Here is a 17,827-nt window from a genome sequence, read left to right as displayed (position 1 = left end):
CTAACTGCAATATGGCAGTATATGGTAGGATCGATCAATCAACCTAGGGTTAAAGTAAAAGTTATTTTTAAAAAAAAATAACAATAAACAAACCTAAAAATTCAAATCACCCTGTTTCCATAGAACTGATATAAATATAAATAAACTGTGAAAATCATAACAGAAAATAGCGGCCAAAGTCGAAAATGGCACTTTTTTGCCATTTTGAACAATATAAAAAATAATAAGTGATCAAAAGGTTGTAGAGTCCTAAAACGTCAAAATGACACCACCCACAGCTCCGTGCACCGAATTGTGAAAAAGTTATTGGGGCAGATTTATCAAGTGTCTGAAAGTCAGAATATTTCTAGTTGCCCATGGCAACCAATCACAGCTCCCCCTTTAAAATATTTATGAGCACTGGTAAAATGAAAGGTGAGCTGTGATTGGTTGCCATGGGCAACTAGAAATATTCTGACTTTCAGACAGCTTGATAAATCTGCCCCATTACCTCCTGAAGATGGCAAAAATTAAAAAAAACATTTTTTATACAGGAGGTTTTTATTTATTTAAATGTATGAAAACATTACAAAACCTATATAAATTTGGTATTTCCGTGTTCACAACGACCCAAAGAATAAAGTAGACATGTCATTTGGGCTGCACAGTGACCGCCACAAGAAAACGGTGCAAATGCGGTTTTTCACCATTTTCACGGAATATTAAATACTGTCAATATGAAGTGCAATTTGTTACGCAGAAAATAAGCCATCACAGAGCTCTTTACATGTAAGAATAAAAAAAGTTATAGAATTTTGAAGGTGGGGAGTGAAAAATGGACATGAAAAAAACAAAAAAGGGCCAGGTTGTTAAGGGGTTAAAATCTTAACAAAAACACATTTTACTACTTCTAGTAATTGGATAGCAGTGCTGTGCTCCGGTTTTACCACTTGTTTCCATTTTTATCGTGAGTTTTTGCATGCCTGCTATTTGGCTCAAATGCTTGTATTGTCATTAAAGGACACCTGTCATCAGGTCTGTGTCACTAGTCCTGTCACCTCTACCTGTTGGAGCAGCTCACAAGGATCCCATCCCAGCCTTTATCTAGTTATTTCATACATTAATCATTGTAAAATCATCTATTCTGTATCATGTAAATGAGGCTGGTCACATGGTCAGAGGCAGTGATGTCACCCCTGTTACCCCTCCCCTCTTCTCCCCCTGCTCATGTCTGTGTGTAATGTATAGTAAAGCATGGCTAGTGTGTGTGCTGCATCTGCTGACATGCTGCATCCTCCTAATATACAGGTGAGAGACACAGACATCAGCTACACATGAATCTGACATGTTCTGCTGTAACATGGCTGCCTGGAGCTGCTGTATCTCTCCTAAACACACACACACATGCACACACAGGCTGCAGGGGGTGTGGCCACCAGCACCAGGAAGCACATCATTATACAGCCTCACATTATACAGGCTGTCAGTCATGCACTGGGGGTGTGGCTGTGCCTCCCACTCATGAATAAAGTGGACAGCTTGAATATGCTAATGCTTCATTGGACATGTCACAGGTCATTTGCATACAGCTTTAGGACCTCATTGCTTAGGTTTACAGGCATGTAGAGGGACAATAAAGGGATAGAGGCAATGCTCTCTAACGGCAGTTTATGAAAATATATTTAGTTTAGGGGGGTTATTTTGCATGACGGGTTCTCTTTAAGTCTGGTGCTTAGGAAAGGATTAATTACTAGACAAAGTATTTTTTTACTTGAAGTATTTAATAAGTATTCCGGATACAAATAATAGATAATGTGCATTTCTATATATGTGGTAATATTTCAGTCTTTTTCCATTTCAGGCCTTCTTGGAAATGGCTTCTGAAGAAGCGGCTATTACTATGATGAATTACTACACCCCTGTCACTCCTCATCTCCGCAGCCAGCCTGTCTATATTCAGTATTCTAACCATAGAGAATTGAAGACTGACAACCTGCCTAATCAGTCGGTAAGTCCTAGAATGGAATTGTAAAAGCAAATGCTGCAAAAATCTACTTTTCCAACCTATATGCAAGGATTACTATGGATTTGCATCAGATTCATTAGTTAAGAATATCCATCATGTCTGAATTTCGCCGTTGGGCATCATTTACATACAGTCTGCAGTCTTTAAACATGCCTGAGATGCTAGCGGAGTGATCAATTCTGGGATTGTGCTAAGAGGGTGCCATAGAAGGAAGGAGGAGTGCATCACTGCATGGACAAACCCAGTGGGTCAGTGAAAAGCTAGTTTTCAGAAAGATAATTACAATTGTTAGGAAACATGAAAGGTATATCTAAAAAGCTTATAAAATGCAACAAGCTATCACTTCTTTGTTTTTTGTTCACCTGTCACCTGTGGTTGTTTGCATCTCTCACAAGTCAAGATGACTTTTCATCACTGGGCCAGGTGAACAAAGAATGGTTGGCACAGGACTTTAGTAAAGTGAACAATTGCATTATAGCTGCTATATAACTGTATGGGTCTGTAGGTGATCAACACAAATAAACCGAAAATGACCTTTTTTTTAAGTATTTTTGAAGAATACCGTATATATAGTATAGTATAAGCCGACCTGAGTATAAGCCGAGACCCCTAATTTTACCACAGAGAACTGGGAAAACATATTGACTCGAGTATAAGTCGAGGGTGTAGTATACAGCCAGCCAGCCCCACTTGGCATACAGCCTGCCCCCATGTAGTATACAGCCTGCCCCTAGCAGTATACAGCCTGCCCCCATGTAGTATACAGCCTGCCCCCATGTAGTATACAGCCTGCCCCCATGTAGTATACAGCCTGCCCCCTGTAGTATACAGCCTGCCCCTTGCAGTATACAGCCTGCCCCCTGTAGTATACAGCCTGCCCCTTGCAGTATACAGCCTGCCCCTTGCAGTATACAGCCTTCCCCCATTTAGCATACAGCCTGCCAGCCCCCATTTAGCATACAGCCTGCCAGCCCCCATGTAGGATACAGCCTGCCAGCCCCCATGTAGGATGCAGCCTGCCAGCCCCCATGTAGGATGCAGCCTGCCAGCCCCCATGTAGGATGCAGCCTGCCAGCCCCCATGTAGCATGCAGCCTGCCAGCCCCCATGTAGCATGCAGCCTGCCAGCCCCCATGTAGCATGCAGCCTGCCAGCCCCCATGTAGCGTCCATGCGATCTGCTGGCCGTCGCACACTGTGATGCCGCATCGTAGTGTGCGACGGCCGGCAGATCACATGGACGCGTCTCTGCCGGCTATAGAAGACAGAAGAGGAGACACGGGGAGCCGCAACAGGGATCGGGAGCCGCGAGGAACACCGGGGACACCGGCGGGTGAGTATTAAGGTTTTTGGATTTTTTTGACTCGTATATAAGCCGAGGTGAGGTCTTTCAGCACAGTTTTTGTGCTGAAAAACTCGGCTTATACACGAGTATATGTGGTAATTCAATAATTCAATGTCTTTCAGGAGTCACCTCATTTACATACTGGTTTGCACTTTACAAAATGATATGATTGCCTCCACAACTAGCAATAGAGGATGTCACATCTTATTTCCAACTCCTATTTGACCACAGCATGTATAGAAAATTCTCACCAAAATGACTCGGCTCTAATCTGTTGCTGCCTATGATCTTAAAAAGCCGCAGGTTGGAGACAACTCTTAGAACGTCATTTGTCACACCCCACATCCTTCCAAAAATATTTTTTTTTAAAATTCTTTTGTCCTCTCTCTATATTCGAGTTCTTCTACCTTTTATATTTTATCCATTCCTTACCAATATTCTATTAGGATTTCAGCATGGAATTGTGTAGTTAAGCCATAGGCACATGGTTTTTCATGCAAAATGTACATAGGAAGAACTATATAAATTGGTTTACCTGCATAGTGTTTATTAGAGACACAATGATAGCTAATTAAAAAAATTATACCCATATATTTGTATACATTATACACTCAATAAACAAATTGAGCAATTTTTTCTTCGTTTTTTTTGGACTGTTGAGGATTACTGTAGGTCTTCTAGCTCATTCTTGTTTAGGAAATTCTAATAGCTAGCAAATATTGTGCTAAAATCCCATGCAAATCTACCTCAATGGATCCTTTTGGGTTTCTTTACTTTGAACAGGCAAACATGGGCATTACCTGATGGCTCATTATTTGCAGTATAAGAAAAGAAAACCCTGACAGAGGGTCTGTGAAATGTTTATACTTATAACCAGCAGAATTCTGAATGTAAGGCCCAGTTTACACCTGCGTTTGGACATATCTCATTATCTTCCATCATTAAAACGATAATAACAGAAGTCTATCGGATCTGTCAGAAAGTCTATTGTGTCCATTAGACTTTTACTTAAGGTGAAAAAATAGCGCTGCTGCAAATAATGTAAGCGCCACTAACAGAAGATATTAAAAGTCCTTTGAAATCAGTGGATTCAACCAATCCATTGCATAATTTCTGAGGTCCAAAAGCAGGTGTGAACTGTTGTTCTACAGGCTTTAAAAAATGTGCAAGCAATTATGGAAATTGACAGAAATGTACACTTTATATATTAGTACAATATACCGGTAATAGTGAATGTGGAACAGTATTATAATGTTATTGGTGCTTCTGGTTTAATGGTCTGTTTTATAACACCTATTTTTTTTACTAACAGCGTGCACAGGCTGCTTTGCAAGCTGTGAACACCGTCCAGTCTGGTGGACTGACGCTCACTGGGGGTCCTGGAGGTGAAAATATGTTATTACAAGGCCAGAGTCCTGTCCTGAGAATAATTGTGGAGAATCTGTTTTATCCTGTCACTCTGGAAGTTCTTCACCAGGTATATGGAGTGCTGCAAATTTTTTTTCATTTTTTTCAACAATAAATATATTTTTATGTTATACCTAAGACCTTTATTTCCATCACACATTGCATCAAAAACTAGTGATATTTTCTGTGGGTAATGAAAATGTCTATAGGTTAAAGTCTACAGAAACTTCAATTAGTCCCTATGCCCACTTTATTGTGGACTGGAATAACAATGCGGCCATAATATCAGCAACTGTGAGTCCCTGCTAAATAATAGGTGCCTTCAAGCACAGTCTAGTTTTGCAGTATACAGTAGTTTCCTATATGATGGACCATACAACAGATTGTACATATTGAAAACTGTTCATTATACAGGGCCCACGTATAAGCCACAAACATAACAGTATTCTACTTCTGTAGCAAAAAGAGAGGCCTATGTTGTACGACAATACATTAAAACATTGACATCAGTCTTTTCGATTGTAAGAACAAGTACCGTATTAGAATCTTTGAACACATGATCTTATCACTTAGTCTCTTAATACTTCTCATTTGTTTTCTGTGTCGTAGATCTTTTCCAAGTTTGGAACAGTACTGAAGATAATCACATTTACAAAGAACAACCAGTTCCAGGCTCTGCTTCAATACGCTGATCCAATGAATGCACATCACGCCAAAATGGTAAGGAAGGCACATGACGCACACATGTATTACAGGAGATGGGGAGAAAAAAAAATATTCTTTCTGCATATTTTACAGTTATTTCTGAATTTTGGCAATCTTATGCTGTGTATTATCAGAGTAACAAAGCAGCGTTGTGTAAATGTGCCTTGTAAACAAAGACCTTCAATAATGAATGAGTCTGAAATGTGCCTGGGCCCTGCTCTACAATGACTGACCTATTTTGCAACATTGAGATAAGTGGCAGAGCCCATGCAGACGATAGGGAAAAATGTATCCACCTTTGCCAGAGCTTAGCAGAACTTTAAAGAGAGCGAGTGTTTTCACAAATGCATCTTTTAGTATGCTACTAGTCAGTTTTTTTTTTTTTTTTTTTCTTTTTTCTAATAGTCTTATTTCAGTCTATTGTTGTTCCCCATTCTAGCATAAGACCTTTAATGGTGATATCTCTTTAATAGTTACTGTATATACTCGTGTATAAAACTTCACTTTGGCTTATACAAGAGTCAATAAAAAAAAAAAAAAAAATGTAATACTCACCCTCCGGTGTCCCGATCTTCAGCGCGGGTCCCGATCTTCAGCGCGAGGCTCCCGATCCTCGGCGCGGTACCAGGCAGCGGCGGGTCCTCTTCTCTCTTCTGTAGCCGGCAGATCGCGTCCATGTGATCTGCCGGCGGGCGCACAATAAGTTGCAGCGGTGTCGCGGCTGATGACGTCATCAGCCGCGACACCGCGGTATCCTAGTGCGCGCCCGCCGGGAGATCGCATGGACGTGATCTGCCGGTTACAGAAGAGAGAAGAGGACCCGCCGCCGCCTGGTACCGCACCGAGGATCGGGAGCCTCGCGCTGAAGATCGGGACACCGGAGGGTGAGTATTACGTTTTTTATTCGCTTGGCAGGGGGCAGGCTGTATACATTATGGGGGCAGGCTGTATACATTATGGGGGCAGGCTGTATACATTATGGGGGCAGGCTGTATACATTATGGGGGCAGGCTGTATACATTATGGGGGCAGGCTGTATACTCTATGGAGACTGGCTTTATACTACATGGAGACTGGCTGTATACTACATGGAGACTGGCTGTATACTACATTGGGACTGGCTGTATACTACACGGAGACTGGCTGTATACTACACCCTCGGCTTATACTCGAGTCAATAGGTTTTCCCAGTTTTTGGTGGTAAAATGAGGGGTCTCGGCTTATACTCGGGTCGGCTTATACTCGAGTATATACGGTATCTCTGCAAAAGAGGCAACACTGGTATAATGTCGCACATTTTCTTCTAGATCTTGTGATAGCCACACTTCCTATTCTGTTTTGTGTCATTTTAGTATAAAAAAGTGTAGTATATCTTCAGCTGTTTATCTGCAGATGTCAGCATCATGTATAGCAAGTCTCTGTTTTTAATGTTAGGTGACTAGAATCTGAGACCCCTCCAGAGATGCAACTAGGATTTTTTGGCCCCTGACCGAAAAGATTTGTGGGCCAAGACCATGAGCAGCTTGGTGTGGGCAGAGAAGGGAGGGATAAAGAGGAAGCTCATCTTCAGCAGCTGGCCTACACTAAAGCTGCAGAACTGCCCCATTGTTTTCCACTACCCCAGCAGCAGGGAGAAGAGTGGCAGGGGTCCTTTTGGGCATGGGAGGCCCGGGAAGTGGGCTGACCTCTGACCTCCTGATGGCAGTTGTGCAGCAGTGAGCAGGCCAGGGCTGGTGGGTGGAGATTCTCTATGCAGACAGGAAGCTGCGATGATAGAATCTTCAGACCCTGTGGACACCAGGACTACAGTCCGGGCCACCTCTAATTAATGGGCCTGGTACTGCAGTCACAGTATTCACCCCCTGAAGGTGGCACCTGACAGCTCAATAGTGACCCTGTATCTCATTGGTTAGAGGGAGGGGTTAAATGAACCGTCCAATCAAGCTAATCTATTTAATAATGCATAGTGCAGGACCTGAAGGGGAGGGGCATTACTTGTTTTTATTATATTCCTAGAACCTTGCTCCTCCTTTCAGGCCCACCACAATGTATAATTCAGCATTGACTGGAGTGTTCATTTAAGGGTGTTGTCTGCTTTTAGCAAATAATGGATATTGTTTGTGTAAAGAAAATATTTTTCAATATTTTTTCTGTATCACTTCCTCGTGGATTTCTAGATTTTTGCTTGCTGTTATACAACAGAAATCATAATTGTTTACTTCCTGTGGATAAATACTGTGAGTACAGTAAATACACAACATAAACCCATACAGGAAATACACATACATCAAATACACAGACATACAGCAAATGCACATCACATATACACACACATACAGAAAATACATGCATACATACAAATACCATATATAGACATCATACACATATGCAGTTATTATGCTAACATTTTAAACGAAAGAAAATCCCATGCAAAACCCCCTGTGTGAGCTCTGGCACAAAACTACTAAGAATGGATGAAAAAGGGAAAGCATCATAATGATGAGATTTACCTCATGGCACAGGTCCATCTGGCTTCAATCAGGCTGAAATAGTTCTCTAGTAGTAATGGTCACAACACATTAAAGTGCCACTCTGCCAGTGTAGTAAAGCTTGCTGGAAAACACATTTCTGACATAGAGTATAACGTGTTACTTCCTTCTTATGTTGTTTTTCACTCGTTCTTCCTTTGAACCCCCTATAAGCCTGAGGGAAAGGAACCTAAATTCACTATCTGGAGGTTGTCCAAGCTTCATTAAACCACAGTATGACTTGCATGAAACAGTTTCACGGAAGGTCTTAATGCTAATGCTTCACTTCTGCTGGCTTCTTTCTATGCCATAGAGAATAATGTGAAACATAAATAGGAGCTAAATCACCATAACATCTTTTAGACACTTTGTAGAATCAAGTTTCTCTTCACTTGAAATGTACTACATTTCAAATTTCACAACATAGAGGTAACTGGCGGAGGAGTAAGTAACACAAAATATAACAGTGGAGTTGATAGTATTTGTGAAATTTTTTTTTCCGTTAAGGTGGTAGTAATTTAAGCTACATATACATACCTGTCGGCGTATTCTTGAAGATCCCGGAACACGTCTTTGACTGTCTTCAGCCACCGGCAATCCTGTAAAAAATAATTTTTTAAATTCTTAAAAATTAAGTTAATTAGCCTCTGGCTCTCTGTGACGTACAAAGGTTAATAATTTTTTAATAAAAGGTTAATAATTATGCACTCCAGCAGCGATTCTTCCCTGCTGGAGAGCCCAGTGACATCACTAAAGAGGCATAAGTTTTAGCAAAGAATGCCAGGCAGCCTGTGTGATTTATCAGTAAATCTTAACTGTCAATCTCTAACTTTTTAAAGAAGCACCAGATCTATTCCAGAACATGTGCCACTTTCATTTATATACCGTACTGATTCCATTTTCCTGTGTTTTATGAAAACAGTAGACAACTTTTAGAATACATTAAACTACCTGTAGAGCAGCAATTTTCCAAATATATTCTGTCTGTTTTCTGATATATTTCTACTTTCTAGGCTTTAGATGGGCAGAATATTTACAATGCCTGCTGTACCCTGCGTATTGAATTCTCTAAGCTGACAAGCCTTAATGTGAAATACAATAATGATAAGAGCCGAGACTTCACACGCCTTGACCTTCCTACTGGAGATGGGCAGCCATCCCTTGATGCTACAATGGCAGCTGCTTTTGGTAGGTACTTTATAGATTTGTATAATCTGTAAAGAGTTTCTTCCACCCCCTCCCTCCACAAGCTTTTGTTTCTACATGTACTGTGTTTCCAATTCTAGAAATATCACACATCTGCCGTTAAAATGTATAAAATCGACCAAAAAAGCCAACACATATTTAATATGATGTGCATTTTTGTTTGATTTTCCCCAATGTCATGTCAACATAAAAAAGCTGTGTAATCGTCAGGCAACATGTTTTAGAGCTGAAGGAGTTGGGCAGATTACTGTATTGTTTTATGGCAAAAAATGTATTGTACCGTAACTTTTATTGATCAAGATCTCCCCACTTTCTTTGTTTTGTAGAATAGACATGGTCTTATTCAGTAGCATTTTCTGTAATTATTTGTGTATATCATATGCAGTGTGCTTCCACTGGGGGAGTTGCCTCAAACCTGTTGTGTTCTTTCATCTCTATATTGAAATGTGTTTGTAACCCCTCCCCCTTGCTGTGATATCCAACCAGAAACCTACCACTGTTCTGACTGAGAGCAAAAGGGAGAAGCTGTTCTGTGAGTTTCTCACACAGCAGTGCAATATAAAATGATAAAACTTATTTTGTTTTAGGGCTCACCGCGGCGACAATTACGGTCATGTGCATGGGACTTTAATTGTCCTGCTGACAAAAGATCTAAATATCAAATTGATATTTAAAAAAAAAAAATCTTTGGTTACTGGCCCGAAACTTCTTCCTGCGCTTGTGATGGTGAATCACTTCCTCAGGCAAAGACCATGGGCATCAGTGGTTTTCTGATTATATTAGGTGCAGACACACCCCTGCGCACCGCCAGGAGGGCTTTGAGGACCCTCCTACCGGTATTAAATCCAGAATATTGGAGAAATCATAGCTTCTCAAGGGGAAGTCATAGGATCAGGGTTCTGGTATCATTGGATCCGGGTAAATCTCCATTCAGAGATATTTGTATCTATGTGTACAAGAATCCTAGAATCTAGTGAATAGCAATACGATCCCCTGGCTATACCTAATGCAAAAATGTATTTGCCCTTGAACTGAGATCATGACCCCATAACTGTCCATAACCAACATATTGGTCTAAGATTTTATGCCCCTTTGTCTCTGAAGCCTTTGCAACAGTCGGTGCCAGGCGGGCTGAGGGAATCCTTTGAGGCTAAACCTTCTGTGGGGTATATGACACTTCTAGCTTTAACTCAATTAGGCTATTTGGGATGAGGATGGAGAAAGTAACGGATTTGTGCCAACACTGAGGGATATAAGGCCCCCCTCCACCTGACCATATTTATCACAGCTTGTGTAAGAAGGAGATAGATAGAGAGGGAGGTAAGATGGATACCCAAATACTGTATAGAAGAGGAGGACCATATTAATTGAAAGGAGTTTGACTTTCTCCACCACAGAATATGCCGCTGATTTATGTAAATTGGTTAATCAGATATTCTAGCCTTTTGAAAGAGTTCAAAAAACACATTCGTCAATTTGAGGAATAGTAATATAGCAGGAGATGATCTGCATATACAGACACCTTTTCAGCAGGAAAATTGACAGGTCAATTTGAGCTCATGCGGACTTGACCACTTTGTGTTTTTCTTTTAACCTTCTACTTTGAACCAGCTTCATGATCCATTCCATAAACATCTAGGTTCACCCTAGTTTTCTATGACATTGGTTCCAGTGTAAAATTAAATTAATCAAGAGCCTTTTTGATGCCATCAATAATAGAAAAAAACAATTGTACCATTACAAAGTACAAACATACATTCAGATTTACACAGCTGCTTATGTGAGAAAGCACAGCTCCTTAGCACACCCTCCTCCAGAATATTACAAGAATGAGAAATTATTTTCCAATGGTTTAGTGTAACCCGCGTTCTGAGACCTGGGGTGGGGGTTAACCAGCTTATTACCCCTTTTCAGGAGGAGTGACATCACTCGTCGTGTCTGTCTGTATCATTCAATTACACTGTGCGGATGTCCATATTTTATTTATATCATATTGAGAGGTTATGATAGGTCTTGTCTATTTAAAGAAAGAAACATTTGTTTATTTCCTTTGCAGTTACTCAAGTAATCTTGTGTAAAAATAACAATGCTGCAAGAGGACAAGGACCTTTAGGAAAACATATTTTTGACATTTCATCTTCCTTTGAAAGTATATTTTTAACCCAGATAATGGCACTCATTTAAGTGCTGTAAATGATGGAATACAATCTAATATGTAAAAGAGAACAAAAAACTAATAGAACATTGCAACTACTGTATGACTAGGACAAATGAACAGTGGATGCTCCAGTTTTCTAATTTATGTACAACCAGCCCCTCAACGATAATTTGCCCAACTACTTCACTTTTCATTTTAGCCTACTTATTTCAGATATATCAAGTGAATTTAGATAGGAAGACAAGAAGTCGCAAATTTAGGCTCCGATTCACTTCAGTCGGGAATATAGGGGGGCTTATTTACTAAGGGTCCGCGGATGCACTTTCGTCGGATTTTCAGACGTTTTCGGGATTCGCACCATTGTGACAGGTATTTAACTAGTGATTGTGTCGCATGCGATCGGATTGTGACGCAGCTGCGCCGGCTTTCATGTAACAGAAATTGGGGGACCGGCCATCGGACGATCCAACTGATTCGGACTGAGCGCAGGATTTAACTTTCAAATTGTGTCGCAAGACATTGCACTTAAATACACCAGGAAGAAGACGGTGAACTCTGTCAGACCTGAGCGAGGGAACAACACATGCAGAATATTGGGCACACGATTGTAGTGAATCGCGGCAGAGTGCATTCTGTTCAGACAATGCACTTTCGGTAAACGCTTCAGGACAGGTAAGTAAATGTGCCCCAGAGTCTATATAAGCTGGTGCTGCATGGTGAATAGTGTAGACACAGAGCTGAGTTTTCTGACTCTAAGACAAGAGAACAAGAGAAAGCAAAAACTTTTTTTTTTGTACTTATTATGACTGATCATAATGACTTCTTTTCATTATTATATGTCACGTCAATTCCCTGTCTGTCAAACATAAATTTATAGGCAAGGGAAATGTATGCAAAATGAAGAGGTTAACATCTGAAAGTGTGTTTTAGGTCTTTGCCAGTACGTGAGTTACTATACCATTAGATGTCCTTCCATTATGGTTTTCCGTTTATTTTTAATTATATTCATCTTTGATGTTTACTGTCATTTTTCTGCAGCTTTTGCAATCCTCCAGCTTCTTATCTAGAATACTTACAATTTTGCTGTCATAGAAATGACTATGAGCATGTCAGTCATCACTAGAGTGGCAGGAGTGCCCAGGTCTTCATACTGTAAATGAGTTGCCAGAAATCCCTGCTTCATCTCTTATTCCATGCACTATTATGAACATGTCTATGACTATGCTTCTTGCATGCTTAATGAAATATGTTGTGCTATTCTGTACTGATGATTCTTGTCAGGTTTAAATTATCCCATTGTGAATGTGTCATTCTGCCAGAGCCACATCCACTGACTTTCACATGCTGACATGAATGCATTTTACTTTATCTACCACAGTTCATTATAATAAAGATTATCATTAGCCTTTCTATAGCTGGTTGACTGTTAGCGGTCTTAGAATGACCATCTTTGCATATATTAGACAATTAATTGCACAGGCTTTGCACACTAAAATTATATATTTGTAAAAATATATGGTATAAAACCTACAGAACTGAGATTTTATAGTGGCACAAGCTTGATATGACATAGCAGACACTAAAACACCACATTCATGATGTTCACTGTGAATTAGCCATTGCACATTACTTTTTGAAAAGTACCTGTGGGGTCAAAATGTTATAACATGATGTTACTGTTACTACATGATGAATTCTTTGATTGGTTTAATTTCTAAATTGGGGTCCCTCCTTTGGGTTTTTTAACATTTTTTTTAGTATCTCAGGAGCTCTGCATATGCAGCATAGACCTAAAAGGTGACTCATCCTGGGCAAATAGTGACTCTTATTTGCTAGTTTGCATAGGACTTTGGGGGCTTTTTTTTCATCGGTAAAATGGACGAGATTTCACATAAAAGAAGGAATTCTAGAAAGGACATTTCATACCCTACTTGGAAATACCAGTACAGGCGGTCCCCGGGTACTGTATTTTCCGGACTATAAGGCGCACTTAAAAGCCTTGGATTTCCTTGGAAATCCAAAGTGCGCCTTATAGTCCGGTGCGCCCTATGTATGGCACAGGGCAGCGGACCATACTTACATAGGTCCCCGCTACCGGAGACAGCAGATCTCCAGCGGGAACTGCAGACCACGCGGCACGAACAACTTCTGCCGCGTGGTCTGCAGTTCCCGCTGGAGATCTGCTGTCTCCGGTAGCGGGGACCTATGTAAGTATGGTCCGCTGCCCTCCTCCACCTCCCCCTCACCTTCCCCACTCACCTTCCCCGCGTCGCCGCGTCTCTTCTCGGCGTCACGTCCCGTCGGGTCTCCGCTCCAGCCCCGGACCTCCGCCACGCCCCTGACCCTGCGCCTTATAGTCCGATGCGCCTTATATATGGAATTATTACATATATAAGGCGCATCGGACTAACGGTGCGCCTAATGGCCCGGAAAATACGGTACATATAAGAAAAAAAGAAAATTTTTTTTGCTGTAATTGGACCAATGATTATCAATAAAGCTTCATTACAGACACCTTACAGCTGATCATTTCTGTCTGGAACTATAGTAAAGCATCCAGAGAGCTTCACCAGAGGTCACAGTGGTCAGAGAGGTCTGTCTTTAACTAGGGGTCATCTATAAGTCTGGTGTCCTTAAGTAGGGGACCAATTGTAGTTTATTCTGATAAAATATGGTGACCATGTGCCTATAAGTGCTTTCCATTATTCCAATAGTTATTGCCTTGAAGGTTGAGTAATTGGTAGATGGTGTTGTAAAATGGGGTTATGAAACCAGAATTTCAGCAATGGGTTCATATAAATGTTTAAAAAGTGGTGTGTGGCTGTGGGAAATAATAGATGGACACATAAATAATTGAAAATTAGCCTTAAAAACAACCCCTATACAATGAGAAATTACTGGCACTCCTTCATCATTAAATGCACATATGGCTAGACACATGGAAATTAATACAATAAATTTAATCCAAACACAATCCAAATGTGCCATAGAGCAAAACAATTTGTCTTTATTATTACAAAAATAACATGAATATACATCAACACCAGACAACAAAAAGTTAAAATCCAAGTTTAAAAAAAATGGTAAAAAATATACAACAAGCAATCTAAAGGGCTACTGTGGCACCCAATAATGCTCAAAACAGCCCCTCTTCACAATCCCCTCCCAAACTACTGTTACATATCGATAATTAAAGCATATGAAGCAATAAATGGTTAGACAAGCCAATCACTTAAAATTATCAATCACTATGCATGAATCTGCAAAAAAGTCTACAAATATGAGTGCAAAAAGCTGCAAATGGTGCAAAAAGCTGAGAAATAGTTTATAACCTCAGAAATGACCTATAACAGTGGTGGCGAACCTATGGCACTGGTGCCAGAGGTGGCACTCGGAGCCCTCTCTGTGGGCACCCAGGCCATCACCCCAGCATGAAGTTCACCAGACAGAACTCAAAGAATCTTCCTGCAGAATCTTCCTACAATGATAGGCGAATTTGCCCTCCTCCTTTCAACTGCGTTGGTGTCTTTAGGAGGCTGAACGACTGAAAGTTGTCAAAGAACAAGGAGAAATAAATTACTGCTTAAATTGCTGCGCTGGCACTTTGCAAAAAATAAGTGGCTTTTGGTTGAAAGTTGGGCACTCAGGCTCTAAAAGGTTCGCCATCACTGACCTATAATATAAATAACCTACTATATATAAATAAACAATCAAATTATAGGGAGCACCCGGGTTACATTCTTACCTGCTGAGCCAGCCTAGTTCAAATACCTACAATGATGGAACAAGTGTAGCCTACAGGTGAGAAGCAGAGGCAGCAAGACAGTGAAAGGGAAGGGTCTTGGAATGCCCCACGCATATCGCAATATGTGATGACTTCCCCAAAGAAAGCTCTTGGAATGATTTCATTATATTATAGAACAATTCTCAGGTTATAGTGTAGGTCAGTGATGGCAAACCTTTTAGAGACCGAGCGCCCAAACTACAACCAAGTCCCACTTATTTATCGCACAGTGCCAACACAGAAATTTAATGTGGGATTTATGCTCCCTGCTCTGTTACAGCTTTCATTCATATCAGCACCCTGGGAACACCAACAATGCAGAATATAGGAGAAATTTGGATGATCTTTATAGCTTCCCTTCAACCGGAAGAATTGTCAGGGCTGGAGCAGGATCTGTTCACAACTTCCCACACCTACAGTAGTCCCAGGTAGAGCTGTAACTTTAAAATAGCTCTGTGCACAGCAAGTCCTGGGCTGTCTGGAACTGCAGGAAGATACCTGGAGTCCTCTCTGGTGATGGCCTGGGTGCCCACAGAGAGGGCTCTGAGTGCCACCTTTGGCACCAGTGCCATAGGTTCTGTTATTTCTCATTTTTTTGCAACATTATATCAATTCTATTTGGTGGCTCTTATTTTGAAGAATCATGTACTGATTGATAGTCCCATCAAGGTAAACAACAGCAAAGAATTTGTATGTTCTCTCTGTTTGTGTGGATTTCCCCTGAGTCCTCAGGTTTCCTCCCACACTCCAAAACATACAGGTAGGTTGATTAGATTGTGAGTCCCATTGAGGACAGGGACTGATTTGACAAACTCTGTGCAGCGCTTTAGAATCTGTGTGCGCTATATAAAGGAATTATTATTTTGGATGATTTGGCTTGTTTAACCATTTATTACTTCCTATGCTTTAATTATCGAGATGTATCAGTAATTTGGGAGGAGATTATGTAGGGGGCAGTGTATTGAGTATTATAGGGTGCCAGAGTCTCCCTTTAGATTGCTTTTATTTTAACGTTTTGTTGTCTGGTGTTAATGTATGTATTCATGTTATTTTTGTAATAATAAAATAATAAATTGTTATGTGAAAAAAGGATCATATTTGTGTTATCTTTTGTTATTGCCTGATATTGCTGTAGCCATTCACCTCGGACACACAGTGTAGTGCCCTTACTGAGTAAATGGCTAAGAATGACATATATCCACAAGAACATAAAGGATGTTACCAACACTGGCTTTTCATTTTATGACTTTTTGTTGTTCAGGTGCTCCAGGTATAATTTCCTCACCTTATGCAGGAGCTGCTGGATTTGCACCCGCTATTGGCTTCCCTCAAGCAGGTGAGAAGACAACAAATCAGTCAAAAACATCTTTTTCTAGAACTATTGTAGGAACCTTCACCCTTGTAGGAATATCTGAGATTCCTAACCCTCTGCCAATTTGAATAAAAGTTCAAGAATTAAAGTTGAGACCATCACTTTACCATATTAAATTCAAATATTGTTCTTTTCTTTCTGTTTAAGGACTGTCAGTGTCAAGTGTACCAGGGGCCCTCGGACCTCTTGCTCTCACTACTTCTGCTCTCACTGGACGTATGGCAATACCTGGCTTGACTGCTATCCCTGGACACTCAGTTTTGTTAGTCAGTAATCTAAATCCCGAAGTAAGTCAGTCATTATTGATTGAAATTCTAAATGCTCACATTTTGCAAGCTTAATCAATAGTGATGTTTACTAATTGAAAATGCATTGGCTAGGATAGCAACCTCAACATATGTTTACTTTACTATGTTTTTTATATTTATTTTTTCAAGTTCTGGTCAGGGCTGACCCTTTCTTGTAAACCATATTTTAAAGTGTTGCACTAGCAAAATCTATTTTCAATGTTTTTCCACCAACGGCTATTGCTTGAACCAAAACGCAATGCCACCAAAGAAATATTAACTAGACATCTCAGAGAAGAACCAAGAATGTTTCATTCTGAAGGCAGAAAGCTGATACATCAGTGGTCCTACATCTACTCTTTAGCAATAGGCAGGGTTGGCTCCAGGTTTCAGTAGGCCCCAAGGCGACAGAGCCTCAGTGGGCCCCTTTGCAGTGAACTCATGTGACAGCATTAAAAAGTCAAAAACTTTTTTTAAAAAATGTAAACATTCCAACTGTCTCTTGTCCTCTAAAATATTCCTTAGTTTATCATACCAAATAGCTCCCTCATGGTTATTTTATATAAAGCCACCGTCGCCTCCTATGGAATCCTTATGGACAGCCTTATGTAGGCCCCTACAAATCTTGGGCCACGACACTTGCCCGGTTATGCCCAGTGCTGGCGCCCGGGCCCTGCCAATAGGTATATTCTGAGAAGTGCAGGGAACATATAGTGTACAGGTTGAGAGGTTCTCTATTTCTAGAAAATAGGGCTTCTTTAAATCTGTCCTGACTCAGATGAAGATTCACACTAAAGACATTCACTCTATCATGTCGATATGGAAAGAGGATGTTTTTGTGAGACCATCCATTTTAATGCTTTTTTTTATCATATAAAAATATATTTACAAAATAGGAGATATACGACTAATCGCCTAGTTCTGCAGGGAAGTGGAGCGAATCTTACAATTCCATAAGTCCTTCGCAGTAATGGGTAGCTCTGTGGTGACTTGTAGTCCCCCATTCTTATAGATAGGATTCTAAAAGTTGGA

At 40.5% G+C, this 17,827-nt stretch overlaps 1 protein-coding gene across 6 annotated transcripts in view; it reads left to right on the top strand.

Annotated features, from left to right (window-relative positions):
- PTBP3 (polypyrimidine tract binding protein 3) overlaps positions 1-17,827 on the top strand; it is a 141,896-nt gene that overhangs the window by 109,066 nt on the left and 15,003 nt on the right. For all 6 annotated transcript variants that reach the window (XM_072154775.1, XM_072154765.1, XM_072154770.1 and 3 more), the window contains 6 exons: positions 1,841-1,987; positions 4,661-4,825; positions 5,365-5,475; positions 9,002-9,176; positions 16,398-16,472; positions 16,656-16,795. In XM_072154775.1, the coding sequence (XP_072010876.1) occupies positions 1,841-1,987; positions 4,661-4,825; positions 5,365-5,475; positions 9,002-9,176; positions 16,398-16,472; positions 16,656-16,795 (813 nt within the window). The remainder of the gene's footprint in view (positions 1-1,840; positions 1,988-4,660; positions 4,826-5,364; positions 5,476-9,001; positions 9,177-16,397; positions 16,473-16,655; positions 16,796-17,827) is intronic.

The sequence above is a fragment of the Engystomops pustulosus genome, chromosome 1 (assembly GCF_040894005.1).
Source record: "Engystomops pustulosus chromosome 1, aEngPut4.maternal, whole genome shotgun sequence".
Lineage (NCBI taxonomy): Eukaryota > Metazoa > Chordata > Amphibia > Anura > Leptodactylidae > Engystomops > Engystomops pustulosus.
This window is presented reverse-complemented; position numbering and strand designations above follow the sequence as displayed.